The following is an 18,668-nucleotide window of genomic DNA, read 5'->3' on the forward strand; positions in this document are numbered from 1 at the left end:
GGCTTTTTGGTGTTGTTGGAAGCTTTTTTTTCTGAATGGAAGCAGACTTAGAGTACAGAGAGCCCAGGGCAGTGTGTATGGGCCAATCCCAGTGCCTTCCAAGCCTCTCTACTGTAGGCTCCCTGGTCTCTTATCCATACCTCTCTCTCCCTGGATCCTGTAGTTCACGTTTTAGCCTTCTCTGCTTCTCCCCTAAATATCCTCAGTCCTGAATGTCAAGTCCTCAGTGTGAGCACAGAGAGAAGCAGAATGTCAGGCTGTTTGAAACATATCTCTATACCCCAGCGACAAGACTGGTCCATGCATCTGGTCACCCCAATTCTATTGCTATGCTGGAATCCCCATGTGCAGCCCCTATGGAGCAACCGCTGCTTCTAATTCATACAGAATTCCAGTGTGCTCTATAGACTGGCCCTCAACAGAGTGTCCTTCCTCTCATGTCCCAGGGAGCTTTCACTGTCGCCTAAATTAGACACCGTTTTCTTCTATGAGCTTCCCTCACACCGGCTGTCCTGTGCTGTTTGGAAGTGCTTCTCCTTTGCACTTGGAGAGGGAAAGGGGCATGGTCTGTCATGGACAGGGACTGTTTGGAGCTGGAGTTGGTTATCAGGTCCTGGTACTGGAATAACAGCTTAGTGCTCTTGTGAGAACACTAATCTGACCCCAAGGAGCCAACAGGGACCAATGGAAAGCTCCTCCCAATCACTGACTGCGGGGAGTGGGTTCAACCTCATCATTGGAGTTTTGAGTGATGAGGGGCTGTTTGAGAAGCAGATTCAACCTGTACTATCCTAGCTCTGTGAACGTCACAGCACAGGAGAGGGGGAATCCTTCTGGGATCACAGGCGTCTTTTCTATCACGCTAGCTGATCCTATACCCTCTCCCAGTCTAATCCTCTCTTCTAGATGGCAAATGACTTAGACCCTGAGAGCAACCGCCATGGCTCAAGTCCGGAGGTGGACAAAGGGAGAATGGAATTCGAGCTTGTGTATTCATCATATCTTCACACCCATGTGGTCCTGGGCTCACACTGCCGCTCCTGGGGCCGCCAACCCTTCTTATTCTCATGTGTGGTATACAACTCAGAGCTCACATCACTTCCCTAGAAGCAATGGGAAGCTAGCAAGTACAGAGGTGGATGTGGTGATGTGTGGGCTACTAATATCATATACTAATATCATATACTAATATCATACACTAATATCATATACTAATATCATATACTAATATCATATACTTAGACATCTGGGGCTCGGGGTTGGCCTCCTCTACAAAATGGCTGAACGTAGACTGGAGAGAATCTGAAGGACAAATGAGGGATCTGTGGAGGAAGCAGGCCTGCAGCCGTCGGCAAATCCACCTTAGCTTCCATCAGCGCCCTTACCCAGCACAGGCACATGCAGAACGCTGTGGTTTCCAGATGTGTTCTGGGACAGGGTCCATCCTCTGCTGCCTTCTACTACCAGCACCTGTGTGTGCAGGGTGAGCCCTCCTCCCCAACAACTATGGGACAAACTCTTGTGACTTCACACTAAGCCATTGCTTGCGCGGTGAAGAACTGGCTAGCCCCTCAGGAGCAATCCAGGTCATCTGGAGAAAAGGGAACACCTTTCCCTGTAGAGATTGTCTGGCGCTGGCAGTTGGACCAAGGAGCCATGAGTACCAGGCTCTGTGGCCTGCTAAGCTCTTTGGCTAAGACCCCAGGAGCCCCAGGGTCAGGTTTGAGGGGCAAGACCAAGTGTGGGAAATTCCACATGGCAACGTTCACTGCAAATTCTTGGCAGCTGTATTTAAATACAGATGTTTATTAGGGAGATTATAGGTGAAGGTACATCACTTTCACTGATATGACTTCCAAGTAGAAATGGCTTCTCAAATAACTGTCATATATTAGAGATGAGAATAAAAAAAGCACACACTGCACATAGGAAGCTGCCTTCTCCTGGGCCATTTTCACATTATCTGGGAGACACAACTGAAACAAAACACAGCATTCACCACATGCAACACGGAACCCATCGCTGCTCGGGCACTGCCAGCCCATCCAGGTTGGCAATCACTTGGCTGGCTGGTTCTGTGACCTTGGCAATGACCGGAGTCTCCTGGGGACTTTGGAGGTTTCTATGGAACATTTTGAGGAGTGAGATTATTTACCTTAAGATGGAGCAGGGAAGCTGTGTAAGGGAACAGCTCCCCGGCTCTCATCAAGCTGGAAAGGGGTGCTTTACCTGGAGAGGGTGACTGGCCCCTGGGAGGAGGCTCCTGGTGACACCACGGATGGATGAGGAAATCACAAGTGAGAAGATAAACAGAACCCACTGGAGAGGCCTACCATCCCAGGCCAGGTCCCAAGGAGGAAGGCAACTTTCTGCTCTTGTGACCCTCTCTCAAAGCTGAACAAAGAGCCAGATGACTCTGCCCCCACTTTCTGGTTGGAGACCCTTTGTCCTTGGGAGCCAGCAGCAGCACAGTGTAAACATCACAAGGCACAAATCTGGGCTTCAACACAAAGCAGACTGTAAGTCTCCCACCCCCATTCCCTATCCAAATGCAAAGGCTGGTAATAGAGGGGCGGGCTGGCTGGCAGGTTACTTAGTGCCCAAGGGAAGACGGGGACGTGGAGGGCGTGAGTTCCAGCCAGGGACAGCTAGGTGTCCCCAGTCAACAGCAGATGCTGACGTGCTGGGCTTGTGTTTTGAAAGCCAAGGGATGGGGGATTGAGGTGGGGAGAGACTTTTCCTATGTAAATGTACTATTGAAATGCGTATTTGCTTTAGGCAGGCTGCCTCCAGTCAGAAACTGAGGTTAGCGGAACACAAATAAAGTCTCCCTACAGTTTGCACCCTCATCTTTTAGAAAGGATCTGTCACTATAGTGAAAATGAAGGGCTGCGCTTGCTTCCCAGCAGCATCCTCAAAACCCTGGGTTAGAGGCAAAGTGGCTGCTGCCCTAACATTGTAGTGGTGTGGTATCTGGTCCAGGGGCACGGCATGGTCATTTCAAGGGGGCTCAGAACAAGTCCGTACCCCTATGAGGGTCCTTCTCGGCACTTAGCCGCATGCCCCTCATCCCAACCGGCTTAACCATTTTAGTTTTTGTTCCAGTTTGATCAAAATCTTGCTGGATGGATTTTCCTTCTTCTGTGAAGTCAATTTAAAGGACTATTGACAGAAATGCTCCTCCCGGCAGACATTGCTAACGTAACAATTCTACAGATTATTTACTCTCAAGCATCTGTTTTTGATAATTCCCTTACTTCCCCCATCTTACTTGGGTGTCCATTCAACGGGACAAGGAAGCCCCCTCCCTTCCCCTTCTCTTCTTCCCACATCTGTTTCATCTGAAAAATTTTAATGAGCTTGACTGCATAAAAACTGCAGAAGACGAAACACTTCCAGGGCCACACTCAAGCTGCAGCACCAACACCACCTGTTAGGCTGTCCCAAGGAAAGGGGCACAGTGGTCATCTGTGGCAGCAAAGGTGCCCGGCGGCTACCAGGACAGTGGTGAGGAAGATCGATCTAGGGTTGAATCTTTGATTCGTTGACTTTAAAAAATAATAATGGAAAAGAATCGAGCACTATTATTCCTCAATAGAATGCTGCGTTTGATGCCACCACAGTTTTAAGGTGACAGTTATGAAAATATGAGGCTTAACAGTCCTCAGAGCTAAGTGCTGGTGCTAAACCACCTTGCTTTGTTTGGCGTCGTGTGTCCAACATAATGCTGCGAGGCTGTTTACCTCCATGACCAACCACAGCCTGGACCTCAGGGCCAGCTCCTCGTACTCAGCCTTTGCATTTAGATTAGAGACAGTGCACGAACGAGAGACATTGGTCATGGGTGACAACATGGACTTTGAACAAAAGCAGGGGACGGAACAGACAATATTCCAAACAAGACATACATGTGCACAGGGGTTTCGGTGAACACCAGACATTCTCCTTTCTTACTTGCTGTCCCATTTGAATAAAAGAGTTCACCTTGCAAGAGTCCTTTCTCAGGGTCACGGAGACAGTCTTGGAGACACATGGTGATGGATGAGGGAGAGTGATGAGCATGACGGGATGAAGAAGGAGAGCATAGGATGCATGGGATGAGGGCGGAGCTCACTCCTCCTGGCCTCACTCTCCTGCCTTAGCTTGGGAAAGCCCTGCAGTCTCTGGGGTGGGGGCACCCAGTTCCCATTAAGAAGAAGGGTGCCCCTCCTGTCTCAGCTCCAAAAGACAAACCTGGGGAGCCCTTATTCAGAGAAGATCCTCCATGGCAAAGATACAATAACAAAGGAAATAATATAGTGGCTTTGGCCTGTCACCAATGACACTGGATAATCAGACTAAATGAAATAAACACCATGTATCTTGCTACATAATCAAATTGTGAAAATACAGCAAATCGTGCAAAGCAAGTCCCTCGGAAATGGCTTCAGCCCTGCTCAGGAGCAGAGGAAGTGGCTGCCGGGCCCTTCCCTAACACTGACTTCAGACCTAGGCTCCTTCTGTAAGCTCCTCAGGCGTCTGACCCACGCCTCTCACATCTTGAGCCTCCTGTTGACAAGAACAGAGGAGACACCATTAAGGCAGATTCTCACCACCAAGTGCCTGGGATGCTGCATGGCCTGGCGGGAGCCACGGGCCCTACTCCTGATTTCGGCTTGCTGCCACATGTCTTCCTTCTGAGGCCGGAGAGAGTGGGAAAGCAGGGAAGGACATGGCCAGGGCTGACGCTCAGGGTCTGGATGACGGTGGTAAGCAGAAGACAGATGAACAGGTAAAGCGCAGGGTAAGGCACACACGCACTGGCATGGGAGGCATGGTACACGGAGCACATGACAAGGCACACTGCCTTAATCTCAGGACTCTGATGTTGAGGCTATGTATCTACCCCGGCAACAGCAGGCGCTGTGTCCCCAGGCATCCCCAGGCCTCAGAACTCCGAGAGGCACCTCCCACAGCTTCCATCAAAAACTCATTCTTATTTAAAATCTCTTGGCTGGTGCCACATCACCAGAAGAAGAAGAGGTCTTGGCACCCAGGAGGTGGCCTCTGAGGCTGCATGTGCTCCCAGAAGGCATCTGTGCAGGACAGTGTAAGGACCACCCCTCACCTGCCTATGAACTGACAGGAGTACATGCTGTGTCAGCCTGTCATAAGATGAAGTCAGCTTCTTGGGCATTTCCATGGTGACTCTGTCCCATCAGGCTGTGGTTGCCCATCAGAAGGGCATCATAAGCCACTTAAGCACAGAGGGGCTCCCGGGAGCCACATAAAGACAGGTAGAGCTTGCTATGGTTCCTAAGTGACGATCCACTCTCTTGGTCTCTGCAGCCTACTTCTCTAGGACTTGGAGGTGGATAGTGGGACGCAGGGTCTATGGGCATTTCTGAAAGTGGTCTTGCACCTCAGGGCAGCCTCAGTTTGGCCTTTGGTTGCTAGGGGCAACAGTTCTCTCCAGGGTCCTGGAGGGGCTAGGCTCCCCTTTCTAAGCCAAGCTGTGGTGTGGGCACAGGTCTGTCCTTCAGATGTGTTTTAGTAATAGTAGGAAGGTCCCAGCTGAGGCCACTCTGAGCCCAGATTGCAGCTGCTACCACAGGAAGGATGGGCAGTGACCCTGGGCCTGAAGAGGTCCAGCTTGCTCTCCTCAGATCTGAGGAGGGGGCATGGGCTGGCTTGAGCTGTCCAGATAAAGGGTAACAGCTCCCTAGCAAGATAGGTGCCAGCAAGGATCATGAAGGGCTGTACCTCTAATGCTAGAACCATAATGAGCACATCCAGGGGCACAGAACTTAGGGACCCAGGAGAGTGTGACCCACGAGGCCCCTGGGCTTCCTTCCTCTGATCTGTTCGCTGCATCTTTAGATCGTTTCTGCTTTCTGCTCCAGTTATGAAAATTATCCCAGAGGTCTGGAGTCCAAGATGTGTGTGTTTACACGAGGTGAAGAGGAGGGTCAAGAAATTCAAATAATCCTCTTTCAAAACACTGCTAAAATCAGAGCTTTGCACCTATGCCTTCTAATCCAAACTGGCACCAAAAACACAAAAACATAAAGACATAGATTGCCAGGTGAGAGTGGGGTGGGATGGTAGAATGTTCTAGAACTTTAACCCGATTCACTGAAGGCAGACATATCAAGAGTTAGGACTGAGGCAGCTGTGCCCAGATAGCACAGCATCCCAGGGATGTTGGGACCAAAAGGACAGACTAAAAAGTCCCTGAAGCTGCTGGCCCTTCAGTAGGTTCCAGAGCACATCTGTCCTCCCCATGAGGGACCCGTTTAAAGATTCTAAAGTGAGTTGTCCAACAAAAAGACTCCCTGAGAAGCAGCTCACATCTGTTTTCTGAGAAGTTATCACTCCTCCTGCTCACCCAACAGTCTGTAGATACTCTTCTGGGCTGGCGGCAAAGCTGCTCACACAGTCAGGAGAGCAAGCCACCTCACGTCCTGAGAAGGTCACAAGGGGTAGTGTGGCTGAGGGGAAGCCATTATGCCCTTTCCTGGCTAAGCAGACCATCCTGGCCTTCATAGGATTGTAGACTTTGGGTGTGAGCCTTAGGAACTCCTGGCCAGGGGCTCAGCTCAGGGCAATGCTGCCAGGCTTGGCAGGTTCTCTGCGGCTTAGCTTCCACCCCAGTCTCTGGACATCTATGTTTTTTTTTTCTCATAGCTTAGCAGACGGAGCAAGGCCTTAAGAAGCGCATAAATACAGCAGCTGGTGTGGCCACCAGGGCAGACACATCTGAGCACCTGCCTGGGGTCTGGGGTCTGTCCCCGAAGAGGGAAGGGCGAGTTACAAAGCACCAGGGCAGAACGCACAGTGGTCCATCTGCAGGAAGCAGGTAACTAGTTTTTCTTTTTCTGAGCAGCCTTTCTCTTCTTCTGTCGCTTCTTTTTTCCTATCTTTTCTTTTTTCCCCACTTTTTCTTCTCTGCGCCCCCTTAGATAAAATTAGTAGAACCGTTAATCACATTGCAACACACAGGCGTGTATCTCAGTTCACACAATATTTGGCATTGCCTTATGAGCCAATTTAACTGTCTTCAGTTTGAGGCCTGGAGGCCCCTTGGCCAAATGAGGCTCATAAACAATTTATTAAAGTAAACTAGACATTTCCCGCCACCCAAAAGTTAAACAGGCTGCCTTAACCCTATGACCCGGGAACTGTGGACAGTGACTGCCAATTTGCCAGGCAGGTTCTGATTCTTAACCGACCTTGCCATAGCTCACCCTGAGATAGGAATGCACATCTCAGAGGGTGTAGAGGGAAGCCCCAGGGTCTGCCTGCCTTTTCAATGCAGAGGTGAACTCTGCCTTGGCTACAAATCTGCATTTCAAATTAAAGTGCTAGAGGTTGGAGGCCCCAGGCTCAGGCAGCCCTCCAGGAGAGGCTAGGAAGCAGCGTGATTGATCCCACGTCTCTTTTCTGGATGCTGGGGAGCATCCCTAGGGATAACTGAGATTGTTCTAGAGAGCTAGGGAGAGAGATGGTTAGCAGAGTTTTATTAGAGCAACTGGTTTGTGACTGTCACATTAAAATGATTCAAGCTGAATGGTATTTAATGATTTATGGGGTGAGGCCACCTGTTCCTACAAAAGCTTGATATTAAATGGCCCGGAGTCATGGGATTTTAACATGGGAGACTAGGAAAGCTTGATATTACTGGGGTTGAGTCTGGGGATTACATGAGGATGTTAGGAGAACTGAGGAGGGGGCGGAGGAGGAGGAATTAGTGAGTCAGGTATTATTCACCAGAAAATAGAGTTCTACTTCCATTGGGTTAAAAAAAAATACACAAAAGCTTCCGTTGCGGACTCAGCCTGCATGGTGTTGCTCACCCGTAGACTTCAGGACATGCAGAGCAATCCACGGCACCTGACCAGCAGGTGGGCTTGTGTTTTACAATCTTCAGAAAGGTATCCATCTAGCAACTAATGGATTTTTATTTCAGGTAAATAAATTCCCACATACAGTAGGAGGTTTACAGCATGAAACAATTAGCATTTTATTGCTAGTGCATATAGTGTCACAGTTGATACAATTTCAGTACAAGTGGAAAAATACACTGTGGCTACATCGGAAAGCTGCAGTACATTTATATGTCATATATTTTTCTTTACAAATTGCCAGTAGTTTAAGATCATAGAGATTAGCTACTGACATTACTATGGCTCAACTTCAAATATATGAATTGACTACAAATATATTCTGAAGTACATTTGTTTTCCAAAGAAACATAAAAAGTGCACAAAAATATATGTAAAAAAATGCCTTGCAAATCGTTACCAAAACCACCAGGGCCATCTGTGATCATGAGTGTGAATCCAAGTTTTATCTTGTCTTCATTTCTAATTGGGACCTGAAATCCCCACCGTGACTTCATGACAAGATTCTGGCTTGTTCATTAGAATTATTTTATCATCTCTGATATTTGAAAACTCAAAGCCCATGGAGCCACCATGGTGTATATAGGCCATAGAGGCAATTATAAAAATCAAATTCCTCAAAGTAAGTTTTCAAATTTAAATTTTTGTTTATAACTCTGCTTCAGGCATGTTTTTGTGGGTAAATACAGGCACGTTCTCACATTATCCAGGAGGAGCTGGCTCCGTTCTGCAGGAGGCCAAAGAGAAATCTCACAAAGGGCCCAAGTGAGAGGAGAGCAAAGAGAAGAGAGGGGGGACACATCCCCAATCCCTCTCTTCCTTCTGATGCAGCATTGGTCGATCAGGATACAGAGCTGAGAAGCAGAAGCCAGAGGAAGCATGCTTTTTGGAGGCAAGCAGAGAGCAGGAACGGCTAGGTAAGGGTCTCTGAGCACAGACCCCAGGGGTATCATTTACAGGAAGCCTCCTGTTTATACCCAGATACAATCACTGAACTGGAAGAAGGAGGTGAAGGCAACAGCCTCTGCCCAGCCCTGAGCTGTGTGAGACTCACAGCAAGGCATCTGTCAAGGGGCGCCCCCTGCAGGACCAGCCCTGCAGTGTTCCTCCAGCTCTGGAGGACGGTTACTCTCTAGGGTTCCCTGCAAAGCCACCACCTGCAACTGTGCCCAGAGACACCCAGGAAAAGAGAAGCTCCAAAGCAAACTGAATATAGACCTTAAAGTTATCACTGTTTTTAAAAATGAGGATGAGGATGAGGAGGATGAGGATGAGCATGAGGATGAAGCTAACTGGTTAGGGTAATACAATTTCTTAGAAAAACCCCAGTTATAAAAGCTCCATTGTGCATGGGCGAGGGCATGGATGAATATAAGCTGCAATATCGTACCGTATACTATGGTGGAGTGTCTTTGTGCTGGCAAACCTCAGCATGACCCCGGTCAGTGCTGTCCCACTGGCCAGCCTGGCCAGGGTTCAGGCTCTCCCCCCCTCCACTGCCTTTTCATCTCCCACGGATGTCAACTTTCCTCGGGGGTCTACTGGGAAGTCCTTTGGGATGCCGTGCTTACTTGTTTAAAGCTTTCTCCAGGTACTCCTGAATCCACTTTAATTTCGGGTCAATGCACACTTGTCTGTTGTTGCTCTTCAGTCTTGCACTGTCAAAACAGAAGGGGAGACACTGTACAGCCGAGTGGGAGAGAGGCATTGTGTGAGCTCACCCAACACACCTCACTGAAGGGCCCAGCTGCTGCCCCCGGAAGACACAGGTTTGAAAGGTGCCCAAGGATTATGGGGAAGACGCTTGAAGTGTGTAGGGTCCACCATTCCAGAGTTAGGAATGTGCTAATGATGCTTCCCAGGAGACACAGGGAAGAGATCTCAGGGGAGGCATTTGAGCTCTGGTCTTTGATGGATAAGCAGGAGCTTAGCAAGTGAGTAAAGCAAAGGGGAAACCAAGATCAAATTCACCAAAGGAGTGAAAGTACCTTAAGGAGGTGGAGGAAGAGTGGGCACAGGATGCTCAAAGAGCCGCATGGAAGGGGCAAAAGGCTGTGACTTCATGGGGATGGTCTTGGAAACTTCTGGAAAGTACCAGAAGTGGCTTTAAAATTCAATGGGTTGCATTGATAGCATATTGGACCCGACTTAAGGTTAGCCCAGGAAGAAGAGCGCAGCTCTCCAGGGAGGGGAGGAGCAGTGGAAGTCAAGAGAGACAGTTCATGGGGGCAGGGGATAGGACAGAGGGATTGTCGCAGCATGCTCCACGGCCTTGTTCTTGTTGAAAGTCAGCTCAGTGATCTTCTTCTGACCCTCAAAGTTTCCTAATGGGGAGACGAACTAATGAACTTATCTTTGGGCTATTCTCAAAGTCCTGGATGCCAGGTAATTCTAACACATTCTGAGAATCCTCCTCCCCAGCCATTGAATGGTTCTGGGGAAAACTAACCAATGTCCTGGGACCGGTAAATCTCTTACAGCAGGGTGTCCGTTAATTAATAGTTGTGCAGAGGAAGGGTGTGACTTGAAAGAGGAAATGCTGAGTACCCATCAGGTACAGCCTTTTATTAATTTAGCATTGCCTCAACCCAATAGCTGTATCTGGCATTATGGGTTCAAGGGCCGTTCCCCAGCCAGTGAACCAGCATGGCCTAGACAAAACGAAATATACTATCTTTAAAATACCTTTCACAAGAGAGTATTGTATTTTAATCAAAATAGTAAAAAGATATTCATCATCTAGGTCTCTAAAGCGAACTTGTACGTAACCAACACAGTTGCAGCAGCGAAGGCTGTAAAGGAAGGTTGATGAAGAAAAGAAAGAGTAAGCAGTTACTGTCGGGTGGAAAAACCCTTGGAAAGGATGGAGGGCACAGCTTTATCCCAGTTACTGGGTCCTTAGTCCATTTTTAGTGCTAAGTTGCCCGAGGATGTGAGCCCCTAGGAGACTAAGCCGTCACCCTCCACCAGCATGGGAGGACAGGCTAGTACACACACATCTCTGTCAGTCTCCAGTAGTCTGAGATTTTTACATCTCTCATGTATATGCCTTGGGCTTTTCTTGTTTCCCACCTAAATTTAAAGCAAACGCTGGCAGCTACCATAACCGTCCAGCAAAACAAAAAAAGTCTCTCAGACAAAGTGACCTTAAAATCCTGGCTTTTCAGCAAGTGATTAAAATTGACACTCACAGAATCCAGGTCTCATATTTTTTTTTTTTTTTTTTTTTTTTTTTTGCTGTATGAGGAAGAATTAACTTTGGACACCAGAGTCGTGAAACTGACAGACTCAACCGTTGTCAGTTGAAGGCCGATTTCAGTAAAGTCGACAGCTTTTTCTGTGCAGCGACAGGGAGCAGCTTGGAAAGGAGAAACACTGAGAGCAACGGGTTTCTGGGAATGAAAGTAGCCTTTGAAACTCATGTCTGATGGCACATCAGAGACCTCACATTGGTAGCAGCTGCCACTAGTTATGCCAAGTCTGAAGCTTCCTATCGTGTGCTCCTCTTTGGAGGGTCATGGCCAAGACTTACACAATCTGAAGGGCACAGTTTGGAGTGTTGAGGATTTTCAGATGTTTGACGTTGGATCTGGAGACATGGCTCTCGAAGAATCGGCATGGGCATCTGTAGCTCAGGCTGACAGGCTTCCCTAAGGGTGTGGAGAGAGAGAGCAAGGCCACTCGTTACTCTGTCTAGCGCTGGAGATTTGAGGGGTTAGATGGTGCCCTGCTGGTAGGTGAAGAATCGGGAAACGAGCAGGAATGGTTACAGATAACACTCTTGCAAAGACCATCCTCTCGGCTAGGGAGCATAGTGAGACCTCCCCCCCCCCCCGGGGGGTTCAGCTTCTGTGGGACAAAGGACAAAAGGACCTGGGGGAAGTGGAGGAGGTTCTAGGCTTCCCCCCTCTTTCCTTGGGCTGGGCCTGAAGTTAGGAGGTGGGGGGGGTATGCCATCTACCACCTGCAGCTTTCCCTCCTCCCACTCACCCTAAGCCCTGGAAATCACAAAAGAATCCAGAGGGGGAGACCCTGGATTTACCTTCTATCCTGCTTTCCCCAAAAGCTGGAGTCAAATGTGGCTTTTATGATCAGTACCTGGATGCCTAGGCCTCCTGGATCCTATTACCAGCTTTGTTTGCCAATTCCCCAATTTGCAAAATGCCATAATTGACACTCATTAGTGTAAATTAGCAAGGGGCTCCTTTAGAACTCCTCTTAAGACCCACCCTTCACGTCTAGAATTGCAAGCCTTGTGACCAGGCTCACAGCCACCCCCACCGAGATTTTATCCCAGCTCTATTTAATATCCCCGAATGTTTGAATTTATGGATCTTTTTGCCAAAGTTTAAAAGTAAGGCTGAGAATAGTTAGTCCAGGGATTTTAAGCTTGCTTATTTAGAGTTCCAGGGGCCTTCTGGAGATTCTGAAATTCCGGTCCTCTGGGAAGCAGCTGGAGAAGTGGATCAAATCTCATGGATGATGGGCTTATCTTTTCTTGCAGGTGTTATTTAGCCGAGGGATGGTGTGGCCTGGGAAGAGCAGTGGACTTAGACACAAAAGCAGAGAAAAAGCAGATTTCACGTACATGCCAAAGTCCAGACCAGCTCTGCTGCCACCCTGGACTTGGGACCTAGAGATCTCGACTCAGGGGGCCAGAGTGCATCACACTCAAACGTGGTTTCTCTAATCTGGCCTGAGAAGCCTCCTGTCCCAGGTCTGACCAGGGAAGCCTAGGGTGCCTAGGATCTGTTTGCTGAGTCGGATCAGCTAATTGGGAAAGACAAAACCACAGCAAGGTTAGCCACGCTGCAACTTGGAGGCTGTGTAGGACCAGAAGGCACACAGGTGCTAGGACATAAAGAGAACAACTCATTTTGGCAATGCAATGGGTCCTGCCTAGAGAACAGGGTCCCATCCCGACACTGGATGGTAGAAGACAACAATCGGACTCTTCCGAGGGTCAGAATATACCTGAGGGTGAGGCATCCCACTTACTCTGACTATTGCACTCCAGCCTCGAGGACACGGGATCCTGCATTTCTGTCTCACACCCAATGTCCCAACTGTAACAATTTCAACTTCACCAGCGCGTGCAGTTTTTAATGCCCAAATCATCGTGTTCCTTGCCTGGATAGCGGGGGCCAGCGGGAAGGTGCAGCCATTAACCGAATAAAAAGATCGAAATTGCCTGCCATTTGTGTTTCTTACTTCTACGATCAGCAACTCACTACGCTTTTAGAAAACATTTCTCTCCCACCAAGCATTTCTAACCTCTCCAACCATATTCAGCCGAACACAGGTGGCACCGCCACTGGTGTCCGGCTGTTCACCGGGTGAGAACCCAGACCAACGCTCTGCTGCACTTGGGCCGCATACAGCTAGCAGCCTCACTGAGAACCCCGACTGTCCCTCGGTTCTCTCCAGGAAACACCGCAGCCAAGGAAGGCAGGGTTTTGTTTTGTGTGTTCAGAGGCAATGGTTTGTTTTGTTTTGCAGCAGCGGTGTCTTGTAACAGCGCAGAGTTTTCTCTTCAGTGTCAAAAAAAGAAAACAAAATGAAAGCCCTTTCCCAGTGAAACGGGACACCACCCTGGGTCTGGGAGACTGAACTCTGCTGCAGCTCCCTTTCCAGAGCCGAGGGCTCCGGGGCTGGCTACAAAAGCGCCCATCTGCAGGTGTGTTTGGGGGTTGGGGAGAGGTGTGTATGGTTTGGGTGACTACTGTGGCTTTGTCTAGTGATCCCGCGAAACAGAAAGGGGCAGCAAAAAGATGCGCACTCAGGTCCGCGTCGCTACGGACCAACGAACTGTGCAGAAGCGCTGCCCTAGCTGGTGGCGCGAGTTCAAGAGCTGCGCAGCGCCTGGTCCCCAGACCCTCAAAGGTGCTGTAAGAGGACCCGCTTCGCTGGGGGGTGGGAGTGGAACGGAGAGACTCGAACCTCAGCTGCACCGTATCTATAACCAAGCCAAGCACTTTGAGCTACTTGACTGGCGGTCAAGGGTTTGCTTACACACGCACCAACCGAACCGATCTCCCTCACCGTAAGCTCCAGGACCGCACTGCCCTTTCCTTCTGAAAACATCTGGGCGCGGTGGTCACTAGCTGAGTACAGCTGGCGCGCTCAGGGACCCGCAGCCCAGGACACCGCCGCCCACGCTTTTATTTCACTCTGGCCCCACGTTTGCCCAACAATCCTGCCGATCCTCTCCTGAGTCCTTTCTAGGTCCTACGACCGTGCTTGGCAAAGCACAAAACCTCGGTGCGACGCGTGGGACACGGGAAAAAGGCACTCGAAGGAAGTGCGCCCTGTAAATCGGCTGCCTCAAGTTCGCTTGCGGTGCAGGGCGCCGAACGAGTTCTTTCTCCCCGACTCTGGCGCGGGCAGAGGAACCGAGGACCTGGGGAAGCCACGGCGCAGAGCTGCCCGCCCTTCCCGGGCCCTGGCGCGGATTGCACTTACCGTCACTGATGCAGAGCGCGGCCAGCACCAGGGCCAGCACGGCGACGACCTTGGCATCCATGGCGTGGGCGGGAGGGCGCGCTGGAGGCTGCAGGGCTGGACAGCAGGAGGACACCGAGGTGGACCGAGAGTGAAAGTGCGGCAACGGGAGCCGCGCGCTGGGCGCTTTAGAAGCGAAAGGCTGGTGGGGCGGGGCGGCGCTCGTCAAGGGGCGGGTCTGGAGTGTGGCTGGGGTCTCTGACGCGCATCCCCTGCGGAGTGGCCGCCCTTCCAGTCCCTCCCTCCCTCCTCTGCTTGGCGCCCTCGGTGTCCCCGGCTCCGCTGGGTGCTGGGACCTTTGATCTTCCCAGTCTCCAAACTGGACTGGCTGCTTGGATCTGACTGCAAAGAGGCTGGTTTTCAGAGCGTAATGCTCCCATCATGTGGATGGAGAAACTAAGGGCGTGTAGAAGGGGAAAGCAGTAAAATAAGCATCAGTGAGTCAAAAAAAGTCGGTTCCAGGCCGAGGGTCTGGTGCGCCCTATCCAAAAGTTGTTAGAGAATCTTGTCTTTGGTCCCGGGACCTTAAACTGACCCACCGCACGCCCAGGCTCTTTGCCGTAGGGGACAGTGAGGCTTAGGGCAACGTGACCAGTTTGCAGTTAGAATAAGTGGAATTCCCAGAAAGTATCACTGTTATCAAAGTCGGGGAAGTGGCGTTCTGATGAAGAGCCGTGCTGCCGTGGAAGGAAACCAAGATGCTCTCCCAGAGGGTCTCAGTAAGCGTGAAATTTCCCCGCCATCTCCCCTGTGTACCCCTGTTCTGTCGGCTGAGGGGGTTGGGATGGATGGGAAGGGGGATGGGGAGTGATTACAGCTTACACCCCGCTGAGTGGAAATGAAGGAGAATTGACTGAAAGACTCAACTCCGGTGAATCGTCGTGCCTCACACTTAGCGCTTGGTTTTAATGGGTGCTCAGTTAATGGAACCTAGAAACGGCTTCTTTAACTTCAGCATGCCCTGTCTTTCCCGAAGAAAGTCCAGTGTTCTCCAAAGGACGAAAGAGCTCCCTGCCGTCCTGCTCCCTAAGACGGTGCTCCCGAAGGGGGTCATGGTGTCTTTATAAATACACCACTGATGTTCAGTTCTGCCGGTAGGCCGCTGTGCTCCAAGTTGGTCAAACAAAACAACCCCAACCCGGCGGTGGTAAGAGTGAAGGGCGGGCAGATGGACTCCAGCCCGGGGAGAGGCTGAGGGCAGCGTCCTTTGGGCCTTCCTCTGCCACAGTCAGTACTGGCTATTCTGTTAGCCCCTTTCTCACGTAGCCACTTAGTGATTTGGATTCTATACCCACGTCCACCAAAGGGGGTATGCAATGGAGTCATGCCCCTATCTCGGGGCAATAAGGGGATCATCTTTTTGAAGGAGTGGTCTGACGGTTGGACCTGGGGCTCCACCTAGGGTCTAAAGAAGAGAGGCTGGGGTCAACAGGAAAATGTCCCAGCATGAGAGTGTCCTCTGCGATTCTGCCAAGCACTTTGCACACATTCATTCGTCTGATGCACTGTGGGGACCAAACAGCAAATCAGGAACTGCTCCGACCTAGTCCATGCACTTAAAATGTAACATTCCAGAGAAAGCGGTCATTTGTTTCCAGCAGTTTTTTTTCATTGTCTTGAGCGTTCAGGATGCTAAACTCTGAACTTGATGGCCCTGTGCTGCACGAACTTCAGACGCTGGGCTACGGCGCCCTCTGGTGGTTAGATTCCCAGGCTCCGTTAATCCGAGAGGTTAAGTTCAAGCGGGTTTTGATGCCTGTACAGTAAGGTTAAAAAAGCCTAGAAAAGGGAAGAAGAGGGAAAGGGAGTGGAGGGGAGGGGAGGGAAGGAAGAAGAAAAGCAAGATGCCCTTGGGCAAACACTACCTTGAGCACAAAAACTTGTCCTGGTGCTCCCGCCCAGTGCATCTCCAGAGGCAAGGCAAACCTCTTCTGTCAGTTTACTCAGATCTCTTGCTAACTTGCTGTTTGCTGCAAATTCGGGTGAGTAAGACCTACTCAGTGTCCAGGGGCGAGGGTGGGGGGAGGGATGTCCTGTGCAGCCTAAGAATGAATGAAGTTGAGACTAAGCAGGGCTCAGGCCGGGCTGTCCAGCCCTCTGGAAGATACACACTGAGCTCCCTGAACAGAAACTAGTGTGGGGCATGTGCCTACTCTTCTACATTCATTCAAGAAAGACTTTCTGTAGGTCCTCCTACTGTGTGTGCAATACATGGCCTAAGAGTTCTAAATATTTAAAAGAAAAAAATTCCTTTTTCGCCTGGAGTTTGCACCCTGGGGTAGGAAAGAAGCACTGAGCAGCTCTAAAGCCAGTCAGCAAGGAAGCATACATACATTCATACATACATACATATATATGATGCCAGCCAGCAAGGAAGCATGCATACATACGATTGCCAGTCAGCAAGGAAGCATACATACATACATACGATGCCAGTCAGCAAGGAAGCATACATACATACATATGATGCCAGTCAGCAAGGAAGCATGCATACATATGATGCCAGTCAGCAAGGAAGCATGCATACATATGATGCCAGTTAGTGCTCCGTGGAGATGAAACAGTAAGAAGAAGCCTGGGATTTTAATTAGGGTGGTCAAGGACCTGGGTTTCAGATTAAAAAAAAGAAAAAAGATTTCTACAATTTTATAATAGATGAATGATTTCACTTAAAACCTTGTCCACTCTAGGGAGCTCTACAGAGACAGACGAAAGTCGTGAGCCTTTTGAACTTGCTCTATGCTCAGCCAAAGGGCTGCCCTTGTTTATGCTTGGTTGGTTTCTCCTTGGTTCCACCCGCTTCCTCTGTGGGAAGGTTTGTTTCATGTGAAGGCACAAACAGCTCATCTCTGTGAAGACTGTGTGGCTCAGCTCCCCTCCACACAACACAGGAATGGACGGCCTTATGCTTCTTGACTTGCAATGCCACTATCCAGAGATCAAGATGGGAGCCTGGAGGCTGACTTCAGAGGCACAAAGAAGGCATGCGTGCATGGCCATCCTCTGCATACCTGGCACAAGCATCTGCCCCCAGCGTCAGTGGCTAGCCCTCCTAGGTGGCTTCTCAGAGCAAAGATAAAGGTTTGCACTAAACCCCATTTGCAGTGTGTAACTGGCAAGATAATTTCAGTTGGCTGATACTGGCATTATTACGGTCTTTTAAAAAATACATTTTGTTTGCAGTGATAGTGGACCATGCAAGGAGTTGCATCAGGACACTGGCATGTATGTATGTAGTAAGCACACTTTGACTTAGATCGCATTAATCTGATCCGTTCTCTTTCTCACTTCCTCCTCCTTCCTCCTTCCTTTCCGTTTCACATGGTCCTTTTCCTCGTCTCTCTAGATCCCACATAGGAGACAAAACAGGCAAGGTTGGTCTTTACGAGACTGACTGTATTTTTCCCTTGCAAAAGACATAATTTCACCCATCTTTCTGGCTGAATAAAACCCCATTGTCCATATATATCAAATTATCCATTCATCCATTGGTGGCACCTTGGATCTTTCCATAATTTGATGGTGCAAATACTTAAAGACGAGCACAGGAAACACTCTGTTTAGATGTTGGTTTATGTATTTTTTAAAAGCAATAATGAAATATGACTGGTACGATGCTACAAATATTTCTCAGGATTGTTTTTTTCAAATGTATGAATTTAGTTTTAGAAAATAAGTTGAGCCAGATGGTGGTGGCACACACCTTTAAGCCAAGCACTTTGGGAGGCAGCTGGGTCTCTGAGTCCCGGTCTACAGGACAACTTCCTGAGCTACACAGAGAAACTGTGTCAGGAAAACAGAAACAAACGAACAGCTCCCGCTAAAGTGAGTTGATATATGACGGCATATGAGAAAATAATCTAATTAGTGAGGGGCAGCAAATGTTGGAAAGAACACAAAAGCTCCTAGAAATTGATGCTGGTCTTTGTCTCTTCCACGCTCCCCTCTTAAAGGGATTGATTTGGCTTCAAAGTGCTAAAACATAAAATCAAAGGAAGTGGTCACTCCCCTCACTCACGCACCAAGTTAGGCATAAGAAGGCTGATCTAGGAGTATGCAGATCCAAAGAAGAGGGGGGAGTACAGGTAGGATCCTTGGACACCTTTGCTTTGCCCTCCCCCAACCCCAAAAGTGTCCCTCCTCCCAGGCATGGCTGATGGGGCTCAGGCAGCAGATAGGAGTGCATGCTGTCTTGCCCCACACTGACTTGGCTTACTCATCTCTGCCACCCTGTATGGTGTTCGGGAGTAGATGGCCCTACTCCTGTGGCAGTGAAGAAGCTGA

The 18,668-nt window shown here is 49.5% G+C and overlaps 1 protein-coding gene across 3 annotated transcripts; it reads right to left on the minus strand.

Annotated features, from left to right (window-relative positions):
* Positions 1 to 1,786: 1,786 nt before the first annotated feature.
* Positions 1,787 to 14,507, minus strand: Cxcl12 (C-X-C motif chemokine ligand 12). 3 transcript variants are annotated; one of them, XM_038318186.2, is made up of 4 exons: positions 14,346 to 14,504; positions 11,416 to 11,533; positions 9,455 to 9,541; positions 1,787 to 4,548 (listed from the first exon to the last, which is right to left on the minus strand). In XM_038318186.2, exons 1-4 carry the CDS (start codon positions 14,404 to 14,406, stop codon positions 4,533 to 4,535), a joined length of 282 nt encoding a protein of 93 aa, XP_038174114.1. In that variant the 5' UTR covers positions 14,407 to 14,504; the 3' UTR covers positions 1,787 to 4,532. The 3 variants fall into 3 exon arrangements, with proteins under 3 accessions (XP_038174114.1, XP_038174116.1, XP_038174115.1); XM_038318188.1 differs by lacking the exon at positions 1,787 to 4,548 and adding an exon at positions 4,555 to 6,936 and having other exon boundaries at positions 14,346 to 14,507; XM_038318187.1 differs by lacking the exon at positions 1,787 to 4,548 and adding an exon at positions 6,843 to 7,928 and having other exon boundaries at positions 14,346 to 14,505.
* Between the last annotated feature and the right edge of the window lie 4,161 nt (positions 14,508 to 18,668).

Source organism: Arvicola amphibius, chromosome 2 (assembly GCF_903992535.2).
Source record: "Arvicola amphibius chromosome 2, mArvAmp1.2, whole genome shotgun sequence".
In the NCBI taxonomy this organism is placed as follows: domain Eukaryota; kingdom Metazoa; phylum Chordata; class Mammalia; order Rodentia; family Cricetidae; genus Arvicola; species Arvicola amphibius.

Coding starts and splice junctions, on each gene's coding strand:
- Cxcl12 (XM_038318188.1), bottom strand. CDS start 14,406: ATGGATGCCAAGGTCGTCGCCGTGCTGGCCCTGGTGCTGGCCGCGCTC. Junction 11,534..14,345: donor CGCGCTCTGCATCAGTGACG/GTAAGTGCAATC, acceptor CCACACCCTTAG/GGAAGCCTGTCAGCCTGAGC. Junction 6,937..9,454: donor CTGGAGAAAGCTTTAAACAA/GTAAGCACGGCA, acceptor ATTTTATCTAAG/GGGGCGCAGAGAAGAAAAAG.